At 37.5% G+C, this 22,907-nt stretch overlaps 2 protein-coding genes across 2 annotated transcripts; both read left to right on the forward strand.

The window, feature by feature from the left end:
- Positions 1–6,172: 6,172 nt before the first annotated feature.
- Positions 6,173–14,509, forward strand: LOC114461694 (5-hydroxytryptamine receptor 3A). The gene is made up of 9 exons (XM_028443980.1): positions 6,173–6,218; positions 6,973–7,136; positions 7,234–7,278; positions 7,372–7,481; positions 10,298–10,467; positions 10,630–10,790; positions 11,415–11,625; positions 12,849–13,139; positions 14,258–14,509. The coding sequence occupies exons 1-9, from the start codon at positions 6,173–6,175 to the stop codon at positions 14,473–14,475; spliced, it is 1,416 nt and encodes a 471-aa protein (XP_028299781.1). The 3' UTR covers positions 14,476–14,509.
- Positions 14,510–16,317: 1,808 nt separating this feature from the next.
- On the forward strand, positions 16,318–22,360 carry LOC114461695 (5-hydroxytryptamine receptor 3A-like). Its single transcript, XM_028443981.1, has 9 exons — positions 16,318–16,372; positions 17,971–18,131; positions 18,219–18,263; positions 18,434–18,540; positions 19,322–19,491; positions 19,607–19,767; positions 20,896–21,106; positions 21,746–21,955; positions 22,035–22,360. Exons 1-9 carry the CDS (start codon positions 16,318–16,320, stop codon positions 22,358–22,360), a joined length of 1,446 nt encoding a protein of 481 aa, XP_028299782.1.
- The last annotated feature ends 547 nt before the right edge of the window (positions 22,361–22,907 follow it).

Genomic DNA, 22,907 nt, shown 5'->3' on the forward strand with positions numbered 1-22,907 from the left:
AAGTGTGCCCATCATTTATCTTTGCTTTTATTCATTATGTTGCTCATTTATTTACACTGCTTTGGCCTTTATGAGAAAACAACAAACAAAGGGGAAGAAAATAGTGTTACTGATAAGGCTTTTCTTTCATTTATTTTCTTGATTGAGGGGAGGGCCCCCACAATGCAAGATATGGTTACATCCGCTGAAGACAGAGCCCTCTGTTGCCTCAGCTTTTGGAGCTGAAGTTTTAATTTTTATTGGCCATGATTTTTTTTTGAGCTCACACGTTTTTCTCCTTTGTTATTTCTGAACGATTCTTCTTTTTCTCTTTGGTTTTTACTCAATTTCAGGAAAATTGAGACAGAGATTGAGGACTGCAGCCTCAACAAGTTTAAATTTTGACATTTTTTTGACCGATACCCTCGTAAACAATCTGTACCTTACCCTTTTTGAAGCTGCTTGCGACAGACAGCCTAGTTCAACATTCATTGTTTTCATTTTGCGCGCTTCCCCCTTACCGCGTCGGACTGTCTGGCCGGCCCAAAGCCACTCGACAGCAGGGGGGGGGTACCAAATTTTTCCTGAGAAAAAATGTCCCATTAGTTGCTATGAGTACATAGGCAATTACTTTTCAAACAAGAAGTCCTGGTTTAATGTGCAGAAAAAGGATAAACCTTGCTAGGGAAAGCACTCTTCGGGGGATAGCGGTCCACCTGATTTGATACATGCTTGGTAACCGAGTACCGTTCTGAACAAATTTCTACGTTCCCTTAGAGTGAGGGTTATTAGAGGTTGCGTGCTCCGTTCAATGTTGAGTGATATTAGAGGTGCCCAGAAAGTTCTGACAGTTGAGTTTCCCTCAGGTTGCAGACCGAGGTTGAGTAGACTGCCGATTCAGAGGTTTTTTTCTTAGACTTCTGGAGTTTATGGTGGTTGAGTTATTCCCAAACTCTTATTCTTCAAGAGTGGCGGTTGAGTAGACTGCCGATTCAGAGGTTTTTTTTCTTAGACTTCTGGAGTTTATGGTGGTTGAGTTATTCCCAAACTCTTATTTTTCAAGAGCGGTGGTTGAGTTTCCTGCTGATTCAGAGATTCTTTTTTACATTTCTGGTGATGGACAGCGGTTGAGTTTCCCCCGCGGACCGGGGTTGAGTTTGGTTATTGTGCATGGCCGTGCGATTGCTGCCTGATCAGCAGCTAGTAGACTGTCAGTACTGCAAGGGACAATACTCTAAGTGTAGACTCCGCCAAGGCGGAAGTAAAAAGGAGCGTACCTCTTAGTAATCAGACGATACCAGTAAAAAGCAATTAATTAACACTAAAAGGTTGCCAAGCATGGGGGGGCAATAAGAGCTCATTGACCCCGAGAGACGAGGTGGACTGGCTGTCGCCATTGGTGGGTTAGATGAGACCTATATTCCACTTAGACACTGCAGCAGAACCTTGTGAATGCATGGACGTGAAAATTGAGGCATGAACGTGTGCGGTGCATGAATGACTGAATGATGACACGTTACGTATGCCTGAGAGAACCGCGTTGTGAGTGCGAATGTGCCGTGGACGTGTCATTGAGTGATTGACCGATGAATGGCTGTTTGACCACACATGTTCCTCTGTTTCACCTTCTTTTCCTCCTGGGTTTTGATGCACTTGATCTTCTCCCTGTTTTTGCCAATTATGTAGTGGGGTGTTCAGAAAACACTGCTGCTTGTTAAAAATTAAGGTTTTAGGCCTTGGGCCTTCTAAAAGTTTACCAGGTTTTAAAGGGTTTTTTCTGGGTGTTTAAAAACACCAAACGACATTTTTTATATATGATACCACTTTCAGTGGAATGACTGGCTTTGACCTTGACTGACCTTACATGTTCAGTGTCCATGTTTGTTGTTGTTATATGTGTATACTCGTTGTGGTGTGCACTTGTCTATGTCTTCGTCTTAGTTGTTGTTATTATGTAGCTTTTTCCAAAATACAGGTCGCTGTAAGGAGACGAATCAGATCCAACTAAAGAAAAGAGATATTTTAAATTATCCAGTTAAGTCTTAATGGTTTCCTCTCTTTCTGTTTCTGAGTGTTTCCTAACAGAATGCCACCGCCTTCTCGACTCCGATCCTTCCTCCAGCCGCCATGCCTGGTCACTGCTTGTTATGATGAAGGATGAGAATTAAAGGGAAGTATTGTCCATAACTGTAACTGGGAAACAAAGGGGAAATAGATTGAAATAGACACGTGACAATATGACATATTGTGGATGTTCTAACATAATATCTATTCCAGAGACTACAGAGACTTCCAATCCAACTGCGAAAGTGGGGACAGATCTTCAAATTTCCAAAAGGAGCGTACAGTTGACCCTGGCTTTGACCTTTATGGCTGAGGAGAAGGAGGTCGAGGAGGTTGAAGGGCACAAAGGCAGGCGGACACAAGAGAGAGGAAAACGGAGACACATCCAAAATGATCAGATAAGTAATTTTCCAATGATATTTATCATATGGTTTTAAGAATCCAAATGTATTCTTATGTAAAAAAAGGGAAGGGAGGGGCCAACGTCCCTCTGATTCTTGATTTATATTTTATCATAGGAAAATATACCTCAAACCCTCCAACTATTTTCTTCTTGTTCCACCAGCACTTAGCGTGCAAGACCATAAAACACCTTCACTGGGTTTAGACACTTTTAAGGGAAAAATTAAGTGTTCTCAACATTGGGTTGGTGGCCCAATCTGGGTCGCCTGAGATTTAAAAAAGGGTCCTCCTGAAATTCTTGATAATTGATTGAAATAAGAGATAGTTTAAAGTTGAGTAACTTCCAAGCATTTAAGGAAGCTCTCCAAACCGTGCTGGGGCTCGTCACCCCCACGAATGGGATAAATACAGAGAGCAAAAGACAATATGATTGTTCGACTCAACTTAACTTTAATTCTGTCTAACCTTAAAGGGCCAATAATCTTGCTAAACTCTGGTTCAGACACAGAATAGGAGACACTTTTGCCACCAATTGACCTTCAAAATTAAGTAAATTACATCTCAAATAATAATTATGAGGGAAATGAATGAAATAAATGAACTGACAAATTCAGCTCTATAAAAGAATTAGGCTATGTAAATAGGTGTGGAGTGTTAACATTATTCAGAATAAATAAAGGATAGAATAAGATTTCTCCTTCACAAATAAGAGATAGCAAAGAAAATAAACAAACAATTTAAATAAATAAATAACATCATTTATTTATTTGGTTAAACTCATTTAGCTTTCTCACATCTCCATGTCTCCCAATTGTATGTATTCATCTTGAGAAGACATGTAATCACACTCCACACTTCTCCGTCTGACTTGCATGTCCTTCTCCGTCCGACTTGCATGTCCTTGTAAACAGTGGTTCTCAAATTGTTGCTTCTCACCAGGTAAGTAGATGTACCACAGATAATCACTGTAACTCCAGCTATGCTTCTTCTTACTCCAGGAAAAGAAAATCGAATTAATACTTCCTGCTTTTCTTTCAGCCTCATATTTTCCCACTCACGTGCGAATGCTACAGATAACATTGAGCTAGCATGGCTAAAAGCTCACTAACCCACACCTAACCATTGTGTGATTGTGCACCTTTTAGGATCTGAAAAGCTCTCAGATCCTGACCTCTGACCTGTCTCTGCCTTCCTGGCCATACTAACTATTCATTTAGTTAGTTAACTAAACCTAACACCCCTAAACTTTTATTTTATTTTATTTTATTTTATTTTATTTTATTTTATTTTATTTTATTTTATTTTATTTTATTTTATTTTATTTTATTTTATTTTATTTTTTATTTTATTTTATTTTATTTTATTTTATTTTATTTTTTATTTTATTTTATTTTATTTTTTATTTTATTTTATTTTTTATTTTATTTTATTTTTTATTTTATTTTATTTTATTTTGGGTGAGTGTTTTTCCCCCCCACCCCCTTTTTCTTCTGTCCAGGTACCAGCTAAAGCCTACCAGGTACCAGGTACCAGCTAAAGCCTCAGTAGTGGGATCGCGCATGTGTTCAGGTACCAGCCAATCCCAAGAGTTCTGTTTCGGTGTTTTTCCCCCTCTTCTGTTCAGGTACCTTCCGATCCCAAGAGAGGTTGCCAGGTGTGTGGAGACTACCCTTCCTCAGACAACAACCAATCATCTACAACGCCGACCGGAACGACCCACACAGCAGTGAAGGTCGCGGAGCAGGCAACATGGATCCAAGATGATTGCCGACACCAGCTGATGCTGAGACGGAGGCTGACCGAACAATGAAGGGGGAACCGACAAGGCCACTGAGACACACACACAAGAAAACTCTCTAGAACAAGGGCCTAGCTTTGTTTATAAGCCACACCAAATGCTCATAGCTAGGTTGAGGGAGGACAAGCTCACACCTAGCTGCAGGAATACAGTCATAAACCCTTCTGCTACGATTGAGGAAAATACTCAAGGTTCTTCACTCATGATGCTATTGGTTACCCCAGTTACCACTGAACTCAGCCGATGAAGACGAGTGATGTCCTTGATGCAAATGATGATTTTTGCTTATCTAGATGTAATAAAGGATGATTTTTGATGATTCATGCCATTGATAATAATGATGAAGTTTTTTTTAAGGTTTATTTCCACATTTTTCTTGATATGTCTATATCCGTGCCTCACAAAAGAAGAATATATCCAATGTATGACAATAACGATGCTAATGGTTAACCCTGACAGACAGCAAAGGTGGAATATAATAATTTTGTTTCTTGATTTGGTCGTTGAGGCGACCAAAAGTGGGGAATGTCATGGCAAATTTTATATTCATCATCATATCCTCAAATGTATGTTCATGTGTACAATTTGTCATGTTTTAATACATGACGACTCCATTAATCTTTACACTTTTGAACAGTATTATTCTCAGTGCAGCACAGTCTCTGCCAAGGACATACACTGACGTACACACTTATCAAGACAGATAAAGACTGGAGCCAAACCTTCTCATAACATCTTCATCATCCTCCAACATTGCCACTATGGGCATCTGACTCCCTCCCTTTTGTCTCTCACTGTTGGGACCTTTTCTTATCTGTATAAAAAGCTTAAGCTTTGAAACTGTTGGGGCGGGGCGCGGCACTTCCTTCGGACGTCCGCCTGGACGGACGCTAATTTTGTTTCACTTTGTTCCATTTTGTACCTTTTTTCTTAGTTTAGAATAAACATTTTTTTATATAAAATCATCAATGCTCCTCCTGGATTCCATCATTCAACCAGAGCAATGAATCATGTCTCAAATGAGGTCAACCGTAAATTCTGCCGTAACATTATGCAAACCAATAATTCCCAATTTGATGCTGATTTTCTGTCTTATTTTGTAAATGTGGATGTGAAGCATATTATACTAAATGCAACACATTTTAGGCTGAATAAAAACATGTTTAATCTGAAGAATTTGTAAAAAAAAAAAACCCTGATACTTGGGTAGAAATGTATTCAGCGTTGTGGAAGGAAATAAAATACAGGGCTGCTGTTGGGTCAGTATAACATGACCCTTGACATCAGCTCCCTGTTTAACTAAAGTTCAAAGTAACACTTTGAAATCTTGCTTTTGTGCTACAAAATTTTGCAAAACTGCACAGCAATCAATGCAGGCGCTTGGAGCAAGTAATGAAACAAAAAACAGAAGAAACAAACATATCCCACAGGAGAAGGTGTTAAATAATAAAAAAAACTGTACAGGTGTGAAAAAAACAAGTTCGGTGTTATCCTGTGTTCATTTGTGATCCATCTGCACAACTTTAATGAGTTTCACATTGGTTTATAAAGTTCTATTAATAATATACTGCACAATGTTTTTGGCCAATTGAATGTAAAGTTATACATGTTTTTTTTTAATGAATCAAATATAATACACTTCAGTGTTTAATTTAACTACAGTTTCTAACTTTCTGATTCAATGCTCTACATTCAAAAGTAATGCTTTGACTGCTTTAACATTATAATGGCCTGTAAACTGGACTGGCCTCTGCAATATTTGAGGAATTTGCTTTGGGTAGTATTTCCATTGAAGTTCATCTAGTGGTTGATGATGGGGCGTCTCCTTAGAGAATATATAGGCATCATTATAATGACCTTCTAGCTTTAACAAAAACAAGCCAGTGTGTTTGCACCTGCATGAGGAGCAGTTCATCTTTATTATACAACATGACTCCGAACAACATCTTCATCGCAGGAATACTTCTGATATCAGGTAACCACAACCTGCTTTTTTTAAACAGTTGTCTTAAAGGGAAGTTTGGTTGGATAAAAAAGGAGATTGATTCACATTTAATTGAATGTCAGATATATAAGGTGTGTAATAATATTGATGCCATAGTCATGCACCAAGCATAGACATTTTTTTTTTTTCTTAGATACTTTTCTTAACCTATTTTTAATTGATTATCACATTAGGCAATTATTTTGTATTATTTTCATTCAAAGTACAATTTGGTAAAGTAAATTTAAGTTAAGTAAATATAAAACTTGTTGATCTGTTAACATTTTTCTGATTTCGCCTAACATTTAATTAAGAAATAATTAATTAGTGCACGTGATGCAAATGCATACATTTTTTTTTTATAAATGTTCAGTGAGTTTTTTCATAATTTAGTTCAGGTGATTTGAATCATATCAAAGTTCAGTGGCTTTTGAGTGGTGATATCCTCACCGTGGTCAAAGCCACTCAACTTTGACATATATCCCCTAAATAAAAAAAGTATGGAAAAAAAAAAAAAACTCATTTTCTGAAAATGTACAAATTCAGAATTTTCTGCTTTTGCAACTGAATTCTGACAGTGGGTTTAAAAAAAAAAAAAAACACCTTTTGGGTCAGGATCTTTTCACGATATCAAACCTTGAAAAGTTGAATGGTTTCCTTGCTTTGGGTTGTGGTTTGATAATTGAGAATTGGAGAGTGATGTGGTGTCGTGGAATTTTGTTGCCTTGTCTCTCTCTGTGATCAGTGTATGCTTGCTGTGGTAAACTATCATGTGAAGAAGGCCACAGCGGTCCAACACATGAGTCCATGCAGGCTGTGTTCGACCTGAAGCCCTTCAGGCCAGCGGTGAACCTGAGTAACCCCACCATCGCTAACATCTCCTTCACCCTGTATGCTGTCCTCGGGGTGGTGAGTCTCAACAACAACTCAATCAAAGATAGATTTTTACTATAAAATACCACATTTTAAGTTTTCAGAAACGGTAAAAATGTTTTATGTATTACAGAATGAGAAAACCCAAATACTTACCACTTTCCTGTGGCTAAGGCTGGTGAGAAATGCATAAAAAAAATGTAGTTTGATATTTTAAACAAATGTGGACACAAGTTGAAGATGAACCGTTTCTCCTATGAATTTGTGGCAGTATTGGCATCATGAGTTTTTGGTTTGGGACCCTGAGGAGTGTGACGGAGTCACTCGGATTTCCCTCCCTGTGAAGGAGCTCTGGACTCCAGACATCATTGTCTATGAGTTGTAAGTTTTATAACAGAAAACAAGCACACACAAAAAATCTGAGTTATGAGCTAAACGTTTACACAATAACTCACCAACTTCTGTTGAAATAAACCATAAGTTTGTTCTATGGTGATGGATTAAACAATGTATTGTTTTACAACACACAGAAATCCTCTTATGAGATATGGTTAGGGATGTAACGATTCTCTCAACTCCTGATACGATTCGATTCACGATACGATTCTCTCACGGTTTATTTTACAAAATGATGTAGACAAATGATGACTGAAAAATACTCCTTTGTTTTTTCGGGGGGAAAAAATAGAAAATACTGTACTATTTTTCGTTTTATTTTTCATTGTCAAAAGAATCCCTTGATAAACTATTCAAAACAATGCAATTTAACTAAAAATAAATCTTGAATGAAATAAATAAAGGAATAATATAAATGAAGAAGAAGCCTATTAATTTAAATTCTGGTTCTATAGTAAACAATGCAAAACTACATAATAGTTATTTTTCTTTTTAAAAGTGCAATGAAAATGTATTTTGTGAATTAACAATTGGACTTTAAAAAAAACGAGTAATTTCATTGTATTTAGGTCAGATATTTGTTTGGACCAGCAGATTGCGCTGGTAACCCAGTGGTCGGTTGGCATGCAGATATTCTGTGCAGTGAAGAAGAGATGCTATGCACGAGCAGACAGAGCTAATAGAAAAACCTGACTTTTACAGATATTCACGTAATATTACAGGTATTCTTTCGGTGCTAAAGGGGTAAGGAATCATTCATGAACATGTTTAAGAGTAGAAGGCGGCCAGAAAGAAAGTAGTAGCAGATTCCGCCCGCCGCCAACACTTCTGGACAAGAGAAGGATGAATATATATAGCCCTCTGCTGTTTTAAAAAAGTACTGCGATTCAATATTCACAGTATCGATGTGAACCGTGATACATATGAATCTATTTACGATTAATTGTTACATCCCTAGATATGGTCACACTATTAACAGAAAATGTGCCTTTTTAGAGAGAAAATGTATATAAGGTTTAATCATTGAAGTAAACTAGAAATGTGAAAGATCAAAACACTTGTGAGAGAGGTTGTTGCTTTACAATTAAATAGATTTATTCAACTTCATCAAACAAGCAAAAAAAAAACATGTAAAGCTGCAACACACACTCATACGCACACAGGTGGCAATCACACCTGCGGCCAAGCTGCTAACAGGGACGGGACCAGTTTAAAGTCCTGAAGGTAGTTTTGATGTAATCATCAACACAATAACAAACTCGGGGGACTCAAATGACACCTGCAGATGCTCTGAACCCTAAGTGTTGCAGCTTCCTGAGCTTACAGCGATGCTGGTGTTGCATCTGCAAGCTGTTGCATCTGCAAGCTGTTGCATCTGCAAGACGGTGTTGCATCTGCAAGCAGATGCAACACCAGCACTTTGTAGTTTGACACTCTCAATGAAGCGTTGATTGGACGAGAATTTTTAACCCAATTAGGGAAATTATTCATATTGAATAAGATGGGGTTAACGTAATTTATCTAACTTAAAAATTGTCAAACATTTTTTAATAGGACAGATTAATTATGAAACTAATATTATAAATAACCCTATCCTAATTTTAGTCATACTCTGTTCATTTCGTAATGAGGTTGTTTAAGGTGGAAAAACGTTGGGCAATAACCCATTTATTACGTTTGCAGCGCCCGTCTCACGTCACTAAATTAATAAAGCTCTTTTATCACGATGATGTACGATGAGCGATTTGGTGCATTAATACTGAATTTTAACGGTAAACTGGAGAAACAGTGAAATAACAACATTACTGAATTAACTCTTTGATGATGGTGCCTCAAACTTAGTAAGAAAAATAATGGTTACTTTTATTCTACCAAGTATTTTCTTAAATATCATTTCTGATTATCCTTAAAAAAAAAAAAAAACAGAAGTAGTATACACAGTATCCCATTTTAAAATTGGGATTGTTGTGACCATACAAACCTAAACCTATTTACTTGCCAGTGCAAGCTCACAAAAAAGGGCAAGTGTTTTCAGTACTTACAGAACCTCGAGCAGGCGAAAAAGGCTTTGGGTGCGTCCTTAGCAGACAAAAAAAAAAAAAACAACTCGACGGCAGGCTGCGGCCTACACCAGTAGAACCAGCAGGTGGAAACAGCTCCACAGTAGTGGGAACCTCAGAATAACTATCTTCAGCAGAAAGTCTCTCTTTCATGGTCCACTGCACATTAAAAAAATATATATTAACTCGTGTAACCAGCCAAAGCTCCATTACTTAGCATACAGAACGGCTAATAGCGAGCAATGCTAACATGCTAACGACGATTAGGCTTCGCATGCAGTTTATGCTTCAACATTCCGTATCAGCAGATAAATATACAAAATACTGTCCAGTGCTACATCAACATCTGACAGTATGACAGGACTGTAAACATGCGCACACCTAAGTCCCGCCTCTCGACATCTGATTGGACAATAACTTAAACTTGACCAATTCCAAAAAATAAAATCCATGACTGACAACCAAACTACTCAGTCCACGTTTTTTCCAGTATAACTCAAACAAACGCAGGCGTACAGCATTTTACAAAAAAGGAAAAGAAAAAGAAAACCTTGTGTAAACTTATACTTCTTTTTTGTTTTTTTTAAACTATTTATTTAAAAATAATAATAATAATAATAATAATAAGTTAATTAGTCTAAATTGACAACTTTAAACTGGGCTACACATTTTTGTGTATTTATTTTTTTATTTTTTTATTAATTATGCTCAGTGACTCACTCTGTTCTGTCTTACTGGCAGTGTGGACGATGATGTTTCGCAGGCGTGTCCTTACGTCTACATCAACCACACAGGTCACATCCGCTGGGACAGGATGCTGCGACTCGTCTCCGCCTGCAACTTGGAGATCTTCAATTTTCCCTTTGACGTGCAGAACTGCACTTTCACCTTTGGCTCCTACATGCACACCAGTGAGGAAGAGCTACTTTGGCATCTATAAAGGGACAGCAGCGACCATTAATAAATTAACGATCATAATAATGCCTTTATTTTTCATCTAATAATCTCTTACACACACATTTAAAATCAAAAAGTAATGCTCTCACTCACGGTGCTCTTTTACTCTTTCACAGTTCGGGATGTTCGGATCAGTCCGGCTCTGACTTTTCACGAAATGTCTCTAAACTCAAAGCTGTACCTGGAAGCCAGTGGAGAGTGGGAGCTGGTGGACATACTGGGAGAAACATCCATCCTCCAGTTTGGAATCGACGAGTGGGACATCATCACCTTCTGGGTCAGATAATATAGGGCTTTCTTTGATTTTACAACTTTATTTAACAGGAGAAACAAGGACAGATCCCATCACACACACACTAGAAACTCTTTGTAGACATTGTGTGTCCCTTCACACATTAATTTGGTGCATAAATTTAGTACTCAAGTCTTGACCGAACCCCAAGTAAGAAAATAAGGAACATTAAACTAAATGAAACTGAATAGAAATAGATGAATAAAAAAGAAGTTGTGAAAACTGATTTGGTTGTTTGGCAGCTTTTAAAATTGCTTTGTGAATGTGTGGGGACATGAGGCAGCAGAAAACAACAAAAAAAAAACATTAAATAAGGACTGCATTTATTAAAGTAAAGTGAGTACAAATATTTTCTTCTTTGAAAAAAAAATCAAAAGTTTACACATTTAAGCAAGTAAAGGAATAAGATCATTAGAATTACCGTCTAAATACAATCAAACGGTCTAGCACAGACGAGTCATTATAGAGGAGTACGCAGTTAATGGTGCTCCTTGTCAGAAGATTCCGGTTTTATATTCTTCCTGGTGCTTGTCTGTAGATTTTCAGACACATTTTCATAAAGTCTCTCTCTACAAATAGACTGTGTAAAAGTCCTTTCCTTATTCCCAGGTGGTGATAAAGCGGCGTCCGGTCCTCTATGTGGTCAACCTGCTGATTCCCAGCTCCTTCCTCATGCTCATCGACATCCTGTCCTTCTACCTTCCTCCGCACAGCGTCGATCGTGCATCTTTTAAGATGACCCTCATCCTGGGATACACCGTCTTCCTGCTCATCATGAACGACCTGCTGCCCAGCACAGCAAACGGCACTCCCATCATAGGTCAGAGAGATGTGATGTGTCTTGTCCTGCTGATTTACAGCCACTGCTGTGACTATGTGATGAGGATTCTATCACATCTCTACTTTATTTAGAGAAACTCTGAGACGTGTAATAGGATACATGATAATAATAATAATAATTCGTTTTATTTAAAAGCGCCTTTTGGGCCACCCAAGGACACTTTTTTGATAAAAACAGAATAAAAGCAGTGCAATATATTCAAAACAGAATATTACAAAGAAGAACAGTAAAGAAAAAAAGAAGATGAAATTAGGAATAAGAATTAAAGAGATTGGGCAGATTGGAAGAGATGGTTTTTGAGTTTAGATTTGAAAAGGGGTAAGGTATCGATGTTTCTGATGTCAGGCGACATACAGGATGTTGACAATTTTACTCGTTAAACTATTATCCGGATGACTAAAGTCATCTACAGTATGTCTTTGCCCATTTATTTGATTCGACTCCTCGGCCTGCCAATGAAACAAGCAGCCTTCCAGCATTTTATCCAACATTCTTAGAGTACCCAAACCTCTGCTTTCTGCTGACCTGCCACCAGGGGCTGAAATAAAAAAAAATGCCTTGATTATGAGCGTTACTTCTGATGCAGCTAAGACACGCCCAGTAAGGCAGCACACAGCGCTGCGCATTGACAGCTGAGCTGTGGTAAACTACTACAATCACACACACATAAGCACGACGTGAAGTTCACCCGCGCACACACAACCCCACAGACACTATAGCACTCAAGGGCAAACAACCCCTGCTCTCCTCGACATGGAACGAGGTTCAATCTGTTTGCAATCGAGATGTGAAAGTTTCAGTATCGGCAATATGAGATGGAAAATTTTATATCTAAATTTGGTGAAAGAAAAGGCATCGAACTTTGGCAATTTGTTACGAAAACTGTGAATCTCAAGGTGGTTGAAAGTAAAGTGTACTGAAGTGCTGTTAGATTGCACAGGTCAGGAGAATATTTTTCAAGTTGTTCGTGTGGTTAGCGAATAAGGATTAGTTGTGTTTGATTATGTGTTGTGGTCTGGGGTTGACATGAATGCGTAATGTCTGTTCTAAAGCACTGATGTAAAGAAGCAGATGACAGTAAAGGATCACATGTAGACGTTTGTGTTTACTCACCCAGGAGTTAACAGCCTATAGGGATAGATTTGACATAACAAATATAAACAAAAAGAAGAAGAATTGAAGCATTCCTTTCTTGCCTTCAGGAATCTACTTCTCTGTGTGTCTGGCACTCATGGTGATCAGTCTACTGGAGACCGTCATCATCACAAACGTCCTCCACAACAACTCCATGAAGTACCGGCAGGTCCCAAACTGGGTCAGGGTGGTTGTTCTCAAACACATTGCCAGACTCATCTGTTACCGCTGGCCAGAGGAGGTCCATCCTCCGTCAGCCATGGAGAGAATTAAACCCGAAGCATTAAATGATGGCGTAACTCCACGAGTTATTCAACCGGAACGCCAAACCCCCAACCACGACCAGGCCAGTACCACAGGTAAGCAAACTAAAAGTCAATAATATGAGAATAATATTTATTCAAAACAAAACAGGGATAAAATTAATTTAAGTTTTGGATAATGATTATTTATTTTCTCTTTTTTATTTGAAGTTTAAATTCTGTATCTTGTGATAGTGAATCGAATAAAATACTATAGCAGCATAAACTTATCCCTGGCACTGTAATAACAGGGCGGTTTCTTTAAAATCATATGTAATAAGTCTCAAAATTGAAACTTTGACAGGCTTTTAATTTGAAATTACACATCAGATCGTCTTGAATCTTATTAGGTCACACTATGGTGTCTCGTACTATAACCCTGAAGTGGTTTTAAACTGTAATAACAGGTAGTTTTCTTTAAAAAGTGAATCCAAAATCATATGTAATAAGTCTCATATTTGAAACTTTGGTGATGTTTTATTTTGAAACTCTTTAATGATTTGTTTGTCTGTTAGCAGGATTTTGCCAAAGGTGCTTAACAGATTCAGACAAATGATTGTCATTAAGTGTCATTCATTGCACTAACCCTAACCTTAGCCCAATTCCTACCTAACACCACTAGATCCCTCCACCTAACCCCAAAAATGCCAACATAGCTCCAAAGGTGTCATAATTTGTCGGATTACACCTTATTCATGCTAATGACAGATTATGACCGCGTAATACGAACCTTATGTATAAACTTCAAATAAAAAAAATTTTCAATCTCCTATACTTTTCCTATCCCAAAAAAGGTCAACAGCTTGAATCCATCACAAACTACAGTCTTTAAGACCAACTGCACAGTCGAAGGGTTAAATAATTATATGTTAAGAGCCAGTTGCAAAAACTCTGCAAAAGTCAGGATTCTAACTTGCACCTCCACCTGAGAAATGACCACAGACCAAAGCCGCCTGCAGCATTTTTCTGGGTTATTGTGATAATGCAGTAGAATCTTCCATTTAGATATTATTTCAGTGATTTCATCATTCATATTTGTTTATCAAAGTATTATTTGCTATATGAAAACCAACATTAGCTCTCAGTCGTGCAACTCTGTGTCTAAATCTCATCCACGTTTATTAAGTATACAGTGGCTGGTTTGACTTCAGGGTAATTTCATTCCCTTTCATCAGGTGTGTGTGCGGTTCCCGAGCTGCAGCAGATCTGCCAGCACCTCAGCGACCTGCGCACTCACCTGGTCTCACTGCAGAAGGAGGGCGAGCTGCATGAGCAGTGGTGCCATGTGGGATACGTCCTCGACTTCCTGCTCTTTCGCATCTACCTGCTGCTCATCACCTGCTACGCCCTCGTCATCATCTCCATGTGGTGCATCTGGATCAGTCAGACTTAGTCGCTCACGGGAGAGTTCAATCACAAGTCGAGGAAACTCCCTGAAACGGAGTGGTGTAGTTTTAATGGCACTGTCAACCATTGTGTGTATGTAGTAAATACTGCCTAACCTCCCAACTTTGTGTTCCCCGAAAAAGTCCTATTTGTATATTTCTGAAATGAACATTATTTTTCAGTTTTGGGAAATCACACCTTTTTTTATTTTCAACCTCTGACTGTTTAGTACTTACCTTTGTACCATTTCAGGCTATTCACTGGACTTGCACGACTTGAATTGCAATAAATAACACAAATAATTAGAGTGTTCTAAACTTTTGATCGGTAGTGTATATTAAAATATATGTATATACTTGTCATGTTAGTAATCAACTGCTATAACTAATTCCCGGAGTCCAAAACTTGAGTCTTAGAAAGACTCAAGTTTTTTTCAAAAATATGAATGAGATTTAAGATCTTTTTCAGATCATGTGAAAAAATTGTTTTTGATTGGAATTTGTAAAGTCTGTCTAAAAACGTGTATTTAGATTTTTGCTTTTATGTATTTGTCCACGTGAAACTGAATAAAAGTGATCTGTATGAGTATTTTGAAAATAAAATTGGAGATGCTTGACAGTTTACATAAAACGCCACATTGTTCACACAACAGCAACGCATGAAACAACAACAAAAAGAGAATAAAACAAAAGCATTCGAGAGATTAAACCTTAAAGCTGCAAATATCCTGGATCAGTGATTCTGATCATTACAATAGCAATACAGTTGGTCCAAATGTATGGGCACCCCCATTTTTTTCAGAAAATTGCATTAAAATGCACAATCTGGATCTGGCTGAAACTTGATGGGATATTTCAGGAACCAACTCGACATAATTGTAAATCAAATTTCATAAAGATCGATTGATTACGCGATGAGATAAAGATTCTTGAAATTTCACCACATTTCACTGGCATTTTTTGATATTCAAACCAAGATCCAAAATCAGTATATTGATCAACATCCTTTCCTAAATTTAGTCAAATCTTCCATTGCGTCAAAATCTTCCATATATATGTATATATATCCAGACCCTTTCCAAAAAAAAAATACAATATCATAGAAAAGTTATTTCATTTCCATAATTCCATTTAAAAAGTTAATATTTCAGAGATTATAGATTCAGGGCCCACAATTTAAACAATTTCAAGTATTGATTTGTTTATTTTTACATAATTTGAGCTTCCAGCTCATGAAACCCACAAAAACAGGATTTCAAAAAATTATTGTGAAGAAATCACCATTTACTTTTCAATTTTTGCAGAAAAAAAAAAAGAGGAGAAGAAGGACTGGACTGTTGGCCAGTGGTCCAAGCTCGTCTTTTACGATGAAAGTAAAAGCCGTCTTCCTCTAAAAACTTGGAACTTGATTCCCGAATGAAAGGCACACTTCACTTTCATCGGAAAAGAGGACCTTGGACAGCTGGCCAACAGTCCAGTCCTTCTTCTCCTTCTTTTCCATGATATTCAAGGTAGAGTTAGAGGAATACTGTACAACACTTAAAGGTAAAGCAAGGCAGCCATTTGTAGGCTGTTGTGTTTGTTTTGCTCTCAACTGTCATGAATTCTTCTTTAAAGGATTCAGGGACCTTCCGAGAACACTCGCTCTGTAAATACAGTCCTGGGGTGTGTGTGTGTGTGTGTGTGTGTGTGTGTCTGCAGGCATCTCAAACAGTCACGCTACAGCACAGAATCACTATTAGCTTCAAGAAGAGAACATATATTTCACTTTGAATTGATCACTGCTCTACAGTGTTTCCATTGGAAGAAGATCATTGTTGACATTTTTTTACTCATAGTTCAGGCATACAATGGGACAAGTCACGCTTATGATGATCATCTTCATCAGCTTCCTCTTGCTGCAAGGTAAGATAGTCAAATATCAAGAACTGATGAGTTAGGAACTTTCAACACCCACAAAAATCTCTTATTCCAGAACCCTATATTGATGCATTTCATCACGATAAACTTAAAAAAAAAAAAAGGCACATTTTCTAATAGAAATTTTTTAAATCAGAGGAAAAAAAGCTGGGATGAGAAAACACTGCATGAAAGTCAGCTTTTAAAGGTGTTGAAATGTGTAATTTGCACACACACAAAAAAACACATAAACCAAACTAAACCACCACCAAGTACATTTTGAATAAACTTTAATGTTACTGACAGTAGTACCAGTAGTTTTACCATTTCAAAATAAATATTGGGTTCAGGTTGTGTTGATTAAAATCGGACACATCAGGTGCTTGAGAGACTTTAGTTTTTTTTTGTTTTTTTTTTTAAAGCTTTTGTCTTTTGTTCTGCAACTTTTATCCAAGTTATTTATGTGATTGTTCAGGTGCATAATATTAAGTCTGATTTTTAAACCTTTATGTTTTGGTGACTTTATTTCATTTTTGTATATTTCTGTGTCTTTATTAAAAGTTTGGGAAAGGTTAAATTTACTATGTTAGTCCTTTTCTATCTTAACAATAAGAACTAAACTAAAAACTAGCTGTCGCAGTGTTTTAGACAAAATTCTATCATTTTCCAGGCGTATGTAGCCAAAGTGTATGTAATTACTGTTCCTGAACTGCAAATACAGACTTTGGGAACAACTTGTCACGGGGACTATGTTTCACAAAATACTGAAACTTAAATGTTCACTATTGCTTTGTCACTACCTTGTTTTTTACACTGATTTAGAAGTGCTTCTTTATATATCACATGTTATATAATTATTTTTTACAGTGTTGCTTGTTATTGAAGTACAAACTTTTCCTTCATCCCACAGACGTTAAAAGCAGAAATGACTTTAAAAACTACAAACCTTTGCTTTACTCTTCATTGATATAAAACATACGGCCTGTGTCGTAATGTAACAAGTCAATGGGCTTTTTGCTGCAATCATATGAAGGGAACGAGAGTCTATTTGTATCTTATTTAAACATATTTAAACAAGTTTATACATTTACAGACAGACAATCATTCACACTCTTTGACTCCTATGGGACATTTCTCTAACTTAAATGACCTTAACATACAGGATTTTGGATTGTAGAGGAAACCTGGAGTACGGGAGCAAACCCATGCAAAGACAGGGAGAACATGCAAATTACACCAACATGCCGCCCTCCAATGTCTAAATTTAATGTATTTCAGTTTTTGGTAGATTGCTCTTTTCTTTTCGTTGTTGTTGATCATATAAACAGCATGTTACAAATAGGAATGTTATTATTTTAGAGTCCCTTAGATTTATTAAAACATTGGGTTTTTTTTCTGGGTTTTTTTTTTTCTTGACTATTTAAATCAAAATGAGATAATCAAACATCTAACAAAGAGTGCAGTGATCCCAAAATATCCTCATCAATATCTTTTTATTGAACCCAGACCACAACCTTCAAATTGTAATCCTAAATGTTGACTTTGCATACAGTTTTAAAATAAACTTCACTTCACATTGAGTCTGTTTCACTCTGCGTTGCCAGGTTTCGCGGCACCATTAAACTGCTCCAGTCCGACGCCTTCGTCCCTGTTCAAAGAGCTGCAAAAGCATTTATTCTCAGAAAAGCTGGTGCGACCCTCAAATAGTAACAACAACCCACTCAACGTGTCCCTTGGAATCACAGTGGTGGGAATTTTAGGAGTGGTGAGTCCTCACATGTACATGTTTACCGACACGTCTTATATTTAAGGTGACTCACTCCTCATGACCTGTTTGACTCCTCACCTGCAGGATGAAAAAACTCAAACCCTGAGTTCAGTTTTATGGCAAGTCCTGGTATGTCCTTAAAACTACATATAACATACAACTGTATGTAATGTATACACGTGACATGTGAACTTGAAGCATTTAAAAAGAAAACAGTGTTTACACATGTAATTTGACTTTCTATAGATGTTTATCATTTTACATGTCATTATGTATGTGGTTGGTGTTTTCATATGCAGGAGTGGGACATTTATGGGTTAAGCTGGGAGCAACAGCGATGTGGAGTCAAACGGGTGTCTGTGCCTCGGGACCAGCTCTGGACCCCAGATATCTTCATCGCTGAGGCGTAAGTTCAAAGCCATGCATTGGTTTGGTCAGAGAAAATGGCTGTGTTCAAAATGGCACACTAACTTACTACTACGACTACTGAGGCCAAAATGAGTATGTAGTGCATTCACATTGTAATATGGAAAGATTTAGTACGCAAGAAACACCCGGATATACTGTATGTTATATCGGGACATTTTTGAAGAATGCACAGTGGGTCATCTTCAACCGCCCCATGATGCAATGCGAGCCAAATGTAAAAACGTCCCTGGATCGGCTTCAAACTAAAAATCAAACATCCTCTTTTTAAAACAAAAGCATCTCTTCTTGTCTCTCATTTGTTTTTAACGCTTTTGTAAATAGGGCTCTTATTTTGAAGTTAACCGGAAGTTGAGTCAGTAGCACAACGGCCGGACTCTGAGGGTTTTATGGCTCAAACGACCACATTTTGATATTGTACTTGGTCACTCGCTCGCTTAAAATGCTTCTCCAAATCCTCCAAACCATAGATATAGCATACAGTAGACATTGTATACTAAGTGAGTTTGTAGTGCATATATGGAGTCATTTCCAACACAGCCAGTGTCAAACTAATAGTGAAATAATGAACTGGTGAAAGAACTATAGATCTTGTGAACTGTGAAATAAGCCACAAAACAAAACAATTTACATCCAATGCATCTCAGGAAATCTGGAAACTTTGATTGTATTTTAAATCTCCATGGTAATCAAGGTGATCTACACCCACAGTTGGTGTAACTTCAGTTGATCATTGACTGCTTCAATGGTTTCTCTTCCAGCACGGGTGAGGACAAATCACCTAAAACTACCCACACCTACCTGTACAACACCGGCCACGTGTATGATGACCAACCCATCAGTGTGGTCAGCTCTTGCAAGCTTGTGATCTACACTTTCCCTTTTGACATCCAAAATTGCTCCCTGACCTTTGGGTCGTACCTTCACTTTGGTGAGGCTGTGAGAAAGTCCTTGTCTTTCCATCACATAAGGAAACAACGTTTTCTGACTTTTAGATCATTTATCGAATGAGACTATATGACTAACATAAATCTGTCCTTTAACAGCTGATGACATTCGGATGCTTCCGGACAGTACGCCTGAGGAAATCCTGATTGAATCCAAAAAAGTGCAAACGTCCAATGGGGAGTGGGAGCTCGTCGGGATAAGTGTAGCAGAAACCACGCTGCACTTGTTAGATGGAGACTACTCTGAGATCAAATACTTTGTGAGCATGAGTTTCTTCTTAACATACTCAGGCTATCACAGGAGTGAAGTCTATACTAGAAAACCTAGACTTCTGTCTTACAAATAGTAAAACCTCACCATCAATGTGCCATATTTGTAACAATTAAACAAGACTGTATACAAACTTGGAAAAAGACAATAGAAAAGGACTTTGTTTCAAGTAAAAGTCACCAATGGATCACATCTCTATTTTTCCACTTCTGCTTTATAGGAGCCGCAATTTCATGTGTTTGACTATTAAAAGTAGAAGTACGTGTAAAATTTACAAAAGGAATTCTTACTGTAAAACTGTTACTATTGTTTAAATTCTAATAAATTTTCATTTATTTGATCATATCTTATGGTAAAGTTACTTTTGACCAGATTTACAACAATATTTGTAATATTTTTTTAACTCGTAAAAAAATAACGTCAATGTTAAATCTAAATATTAAATATATATATAAATGTTAAATATAAATGCTAAATGTCAAATATAAATATAAATGTTAAATCTAATTCTTAAATGTTAAACGTTAAATCTAAATCTAATTGTTAAATCTAAATCTAATTGTTAAATCTAAATGTTAAATCTCAATCTAAATGTTGAATCTAAATGTTAAATCTAAATGTCACGAGTGAAACTAAATATTTAGTTAATATGCAAATTCACCGTAAGTACCAAAATAAAAGCTAATTGACACGAACAAGCTCTATTTCCGTTGTGACATTTAGATTTAACGTTTAACATTTAGATCTAACATTTAACATTTAGATTTAACATTCAGATTTAACATTTAGATTTAAATGTAACACTTAGATTTAGATTTAAATGTAACATTTAGATTTAGATTTAATATTAACATTTAGATTTAACATTTAGTTTTAACATTGAGTTTTAACATTGACATATCTTTACGAGAAAATAAATATCACATTTCACAAGTATTACTGTAAATCTGGCCAAAAGTAACATGGTTTTTTGTTAAACGTTGCAAAAAGTTGCTTTTTATTTTAGCATACGCAGCTTTACAGTCGGAGCCCCTATGCAGGGCTGAATGTGGCCCTGTGTTTGAAACACATGGACTTAAGTGTGAGTGAACTGAGAACCTTTATGTCTTTTCCTCAGTTGACTCTCAGACGCAGACCGACCCTGTACGTGGTGAACCTGCTGATTCCAAGCTGCTTCCTCGTCACTGTGGACCTCGTCAGCTTCCTGCTTCCTCCTCACAGCGTGGACCGCTCCTCTTTTAAGATGACCCTCATCCTGGGGTACACCGTCTTCCTGCTCATCATGAACGACCTGCTGCCAGTCACTGGAGAGACGACACCCCTCATAAGTGAGCATTCAGTTTAAAAGTTCAAACCTAAAAAGAGCTTTTCCTGCAATATAGAGTAACACTCTTAACTGAGTTATCAAATGTGTTGGTAAAGATTTTTTTAAAAATTCCAATCATGATGAATTTGATGACAGTTTCTGCAGTAAATTCTGCTGGTCATTGATTTGATAATGATGGATGATGTAACATTCCCTCCATCTTCCAGCAGCTCTACAGACTAAATGTAAACTCCACCAATGCATCGCATCAGTGCTTATGTATGATCAATGATAATACCTAAGTACAATGTGATTGATCTGAGGGACACATCGTCATGTCAGAATTTAGAATAATCAGCATTATTACAGGGAAACAACAGCCATTTTGTGGTTGTCATTTATTTGCATATATTTTTTTTGTTTTGTATGATTTTGGAGTAATTTTTTGTATTTTGTTGTCATTTTGTGTAGAAGAACATGTATTGTGTGATTGTGCTGCCATTTTGTGTGTCTTGGGAGTCATCTTGTGTATTTTTCAGTAATCTATGTCTTTGGGGTTCATTTTGTGCATTTACTTTGGAGGCGGCACAATATCAGTTCAAGGGCTGCATGCGGCCTCATGGCTGCCGGATCTAAGAACTCTCCTGAATTCTCCTTCCAGACATCTTCTTCTCCATCAGTCTGGCTCTGATGGTGACCAGCTTGCTGGAAACTATTTTCATCACCAACATCCAGTTCAGCTCCAGTCAGTACAGCGCAGTGCCCCGTTGGCTCAGCGTACTGATTCTGAATTATGTCGCTGTCGTCGTTTGTCTGCCTCGAAAGAAAAAGACCAGTCGCCTCACCATCTGCATTAAGCCTTCGACTGAAGGTGAGGCTGCGTTATTTATACGTACTCATTCAACCATAGATCATAATATTTAGTAGTGGATTCTTTGTCTTCTTTCTAGATCGGGCAAAAAACATCAGCACCACAAACTCCTCGGAGGGTTTCCCTCAGAGCAGCTTAGATCAACTCAAGCCAGAAAAACCACCTTTGACCCCTCCCCAGGTCAACCCTCAGGAGATGTCTGTGGATCTACTGAAGAAACTGAGCAGAGATCTTACCGCCATCAGATCTCAGGTGGACAAACATTTCCAGAGTAGCAACACGTCACAGGAGTGGCAAATGATAGGCATTGTGGTGGACCGTCTGCTCTTCTGCTTGTACATCATCTTCATCCTCACCAGCTTCATCGCCATCATTTGCATTTGGAGCAACTCACACAAGGCATGAGGCTAAGGCGTCTTGGACATTGGATTTATCTTCTTCTAGACCTAAAGGCACAACAGGACAAGCACACGAATAGTTGGCTGGTTTCACAGCCCACTGAAATGTTCAGTTGTTAACCAAAATACAACAAAGTAGCAGAAAATAGTTCTTCTGTGTTGTACAGAAATAAATCTAGCTCTTCATGGACGACATCGTCATATACAGTTTGCGAGGGCAGCATTGCCCCCACCAGTGGCCAAAAGTTTTCTTTACAGTTTTCCCAAATTCATAGAAAAATGCAACCATTAATGTAATGTACATAATATACGAATATTTTAAGCACCATAAAACAGTGACTGTACAAAATATGTATAAATTAATTTATTTTAAAAAAACTTATTTTGTGGCACTCAAATTATGTGACCATCGTCTTCCTTTCAAGGCTACAGCCTACATCTCTCTAACTCTTGTTCTGATGTGAGGCACAAAGGTAAAGCAAACGATCTTGTTGATATTGTATGTTACTGTATATGTTACACACATTGTCTCTTTAGGTCAAAAAGTCTGCGGT

Source organism: Gouania willdenowi, chromosome 4 (genome assembly GCF_900634775.1).
Source record: "Gouania willdenowi chromosome 4, fGouWil2.1, whole genome shotgun sequence".
Lineage (NCBI taxonomy): Eukaryota > Metazoa > Chordata > Actinopteri > Blenniiformes > Gobiesocidae > Gouania > Gouania willdenowi.

Bases quoted from the DNA above. Each gene is read 5' to 3' on its own strand.
- LOC114461694 (XM_028443980.1), top strand. From the start codon at position 6,173: ATGACTCCGAACAACATCTTCATCGCAGGAATACTTCTGATATCAG. The intron at 7,137-7,233 runs GTGAGTCTCAAC...TATGTATTACAG, and splicing joins TGTATGCTGTCCTCGGGGTG to AATGAGAAAACCCAAATACT. The intron at 7,482-10,297 runs GTAAGTTTTATA...TCTTACTGGCAG, and splicing joins GACATCATTGTCTATGAGTT to TGTGGACGATGATGTTTCGC.
- LOC114461695 (XM_028443981.1), top strand. From the start codon at position 16,318: ATGGGACAAGTCACGCTTATGATGATCATCTTCATCAGCTTCCTCTTG. The intron at 16,373-17,970 runs GTAAGATAGTCA...CTGCGTTGCCAG, and splicing joins CAGCTTCCTCTTGCTGCAAG to GTTTCGCGGCACCATTAAAC. The intron at 19,768-20,895 runs GTGAGCATGAGT...TCTTTTCCTCAG, and splicing joins ACTCTGAGATCAAATACTTT to TTGACTCTCAGACGCAGACC.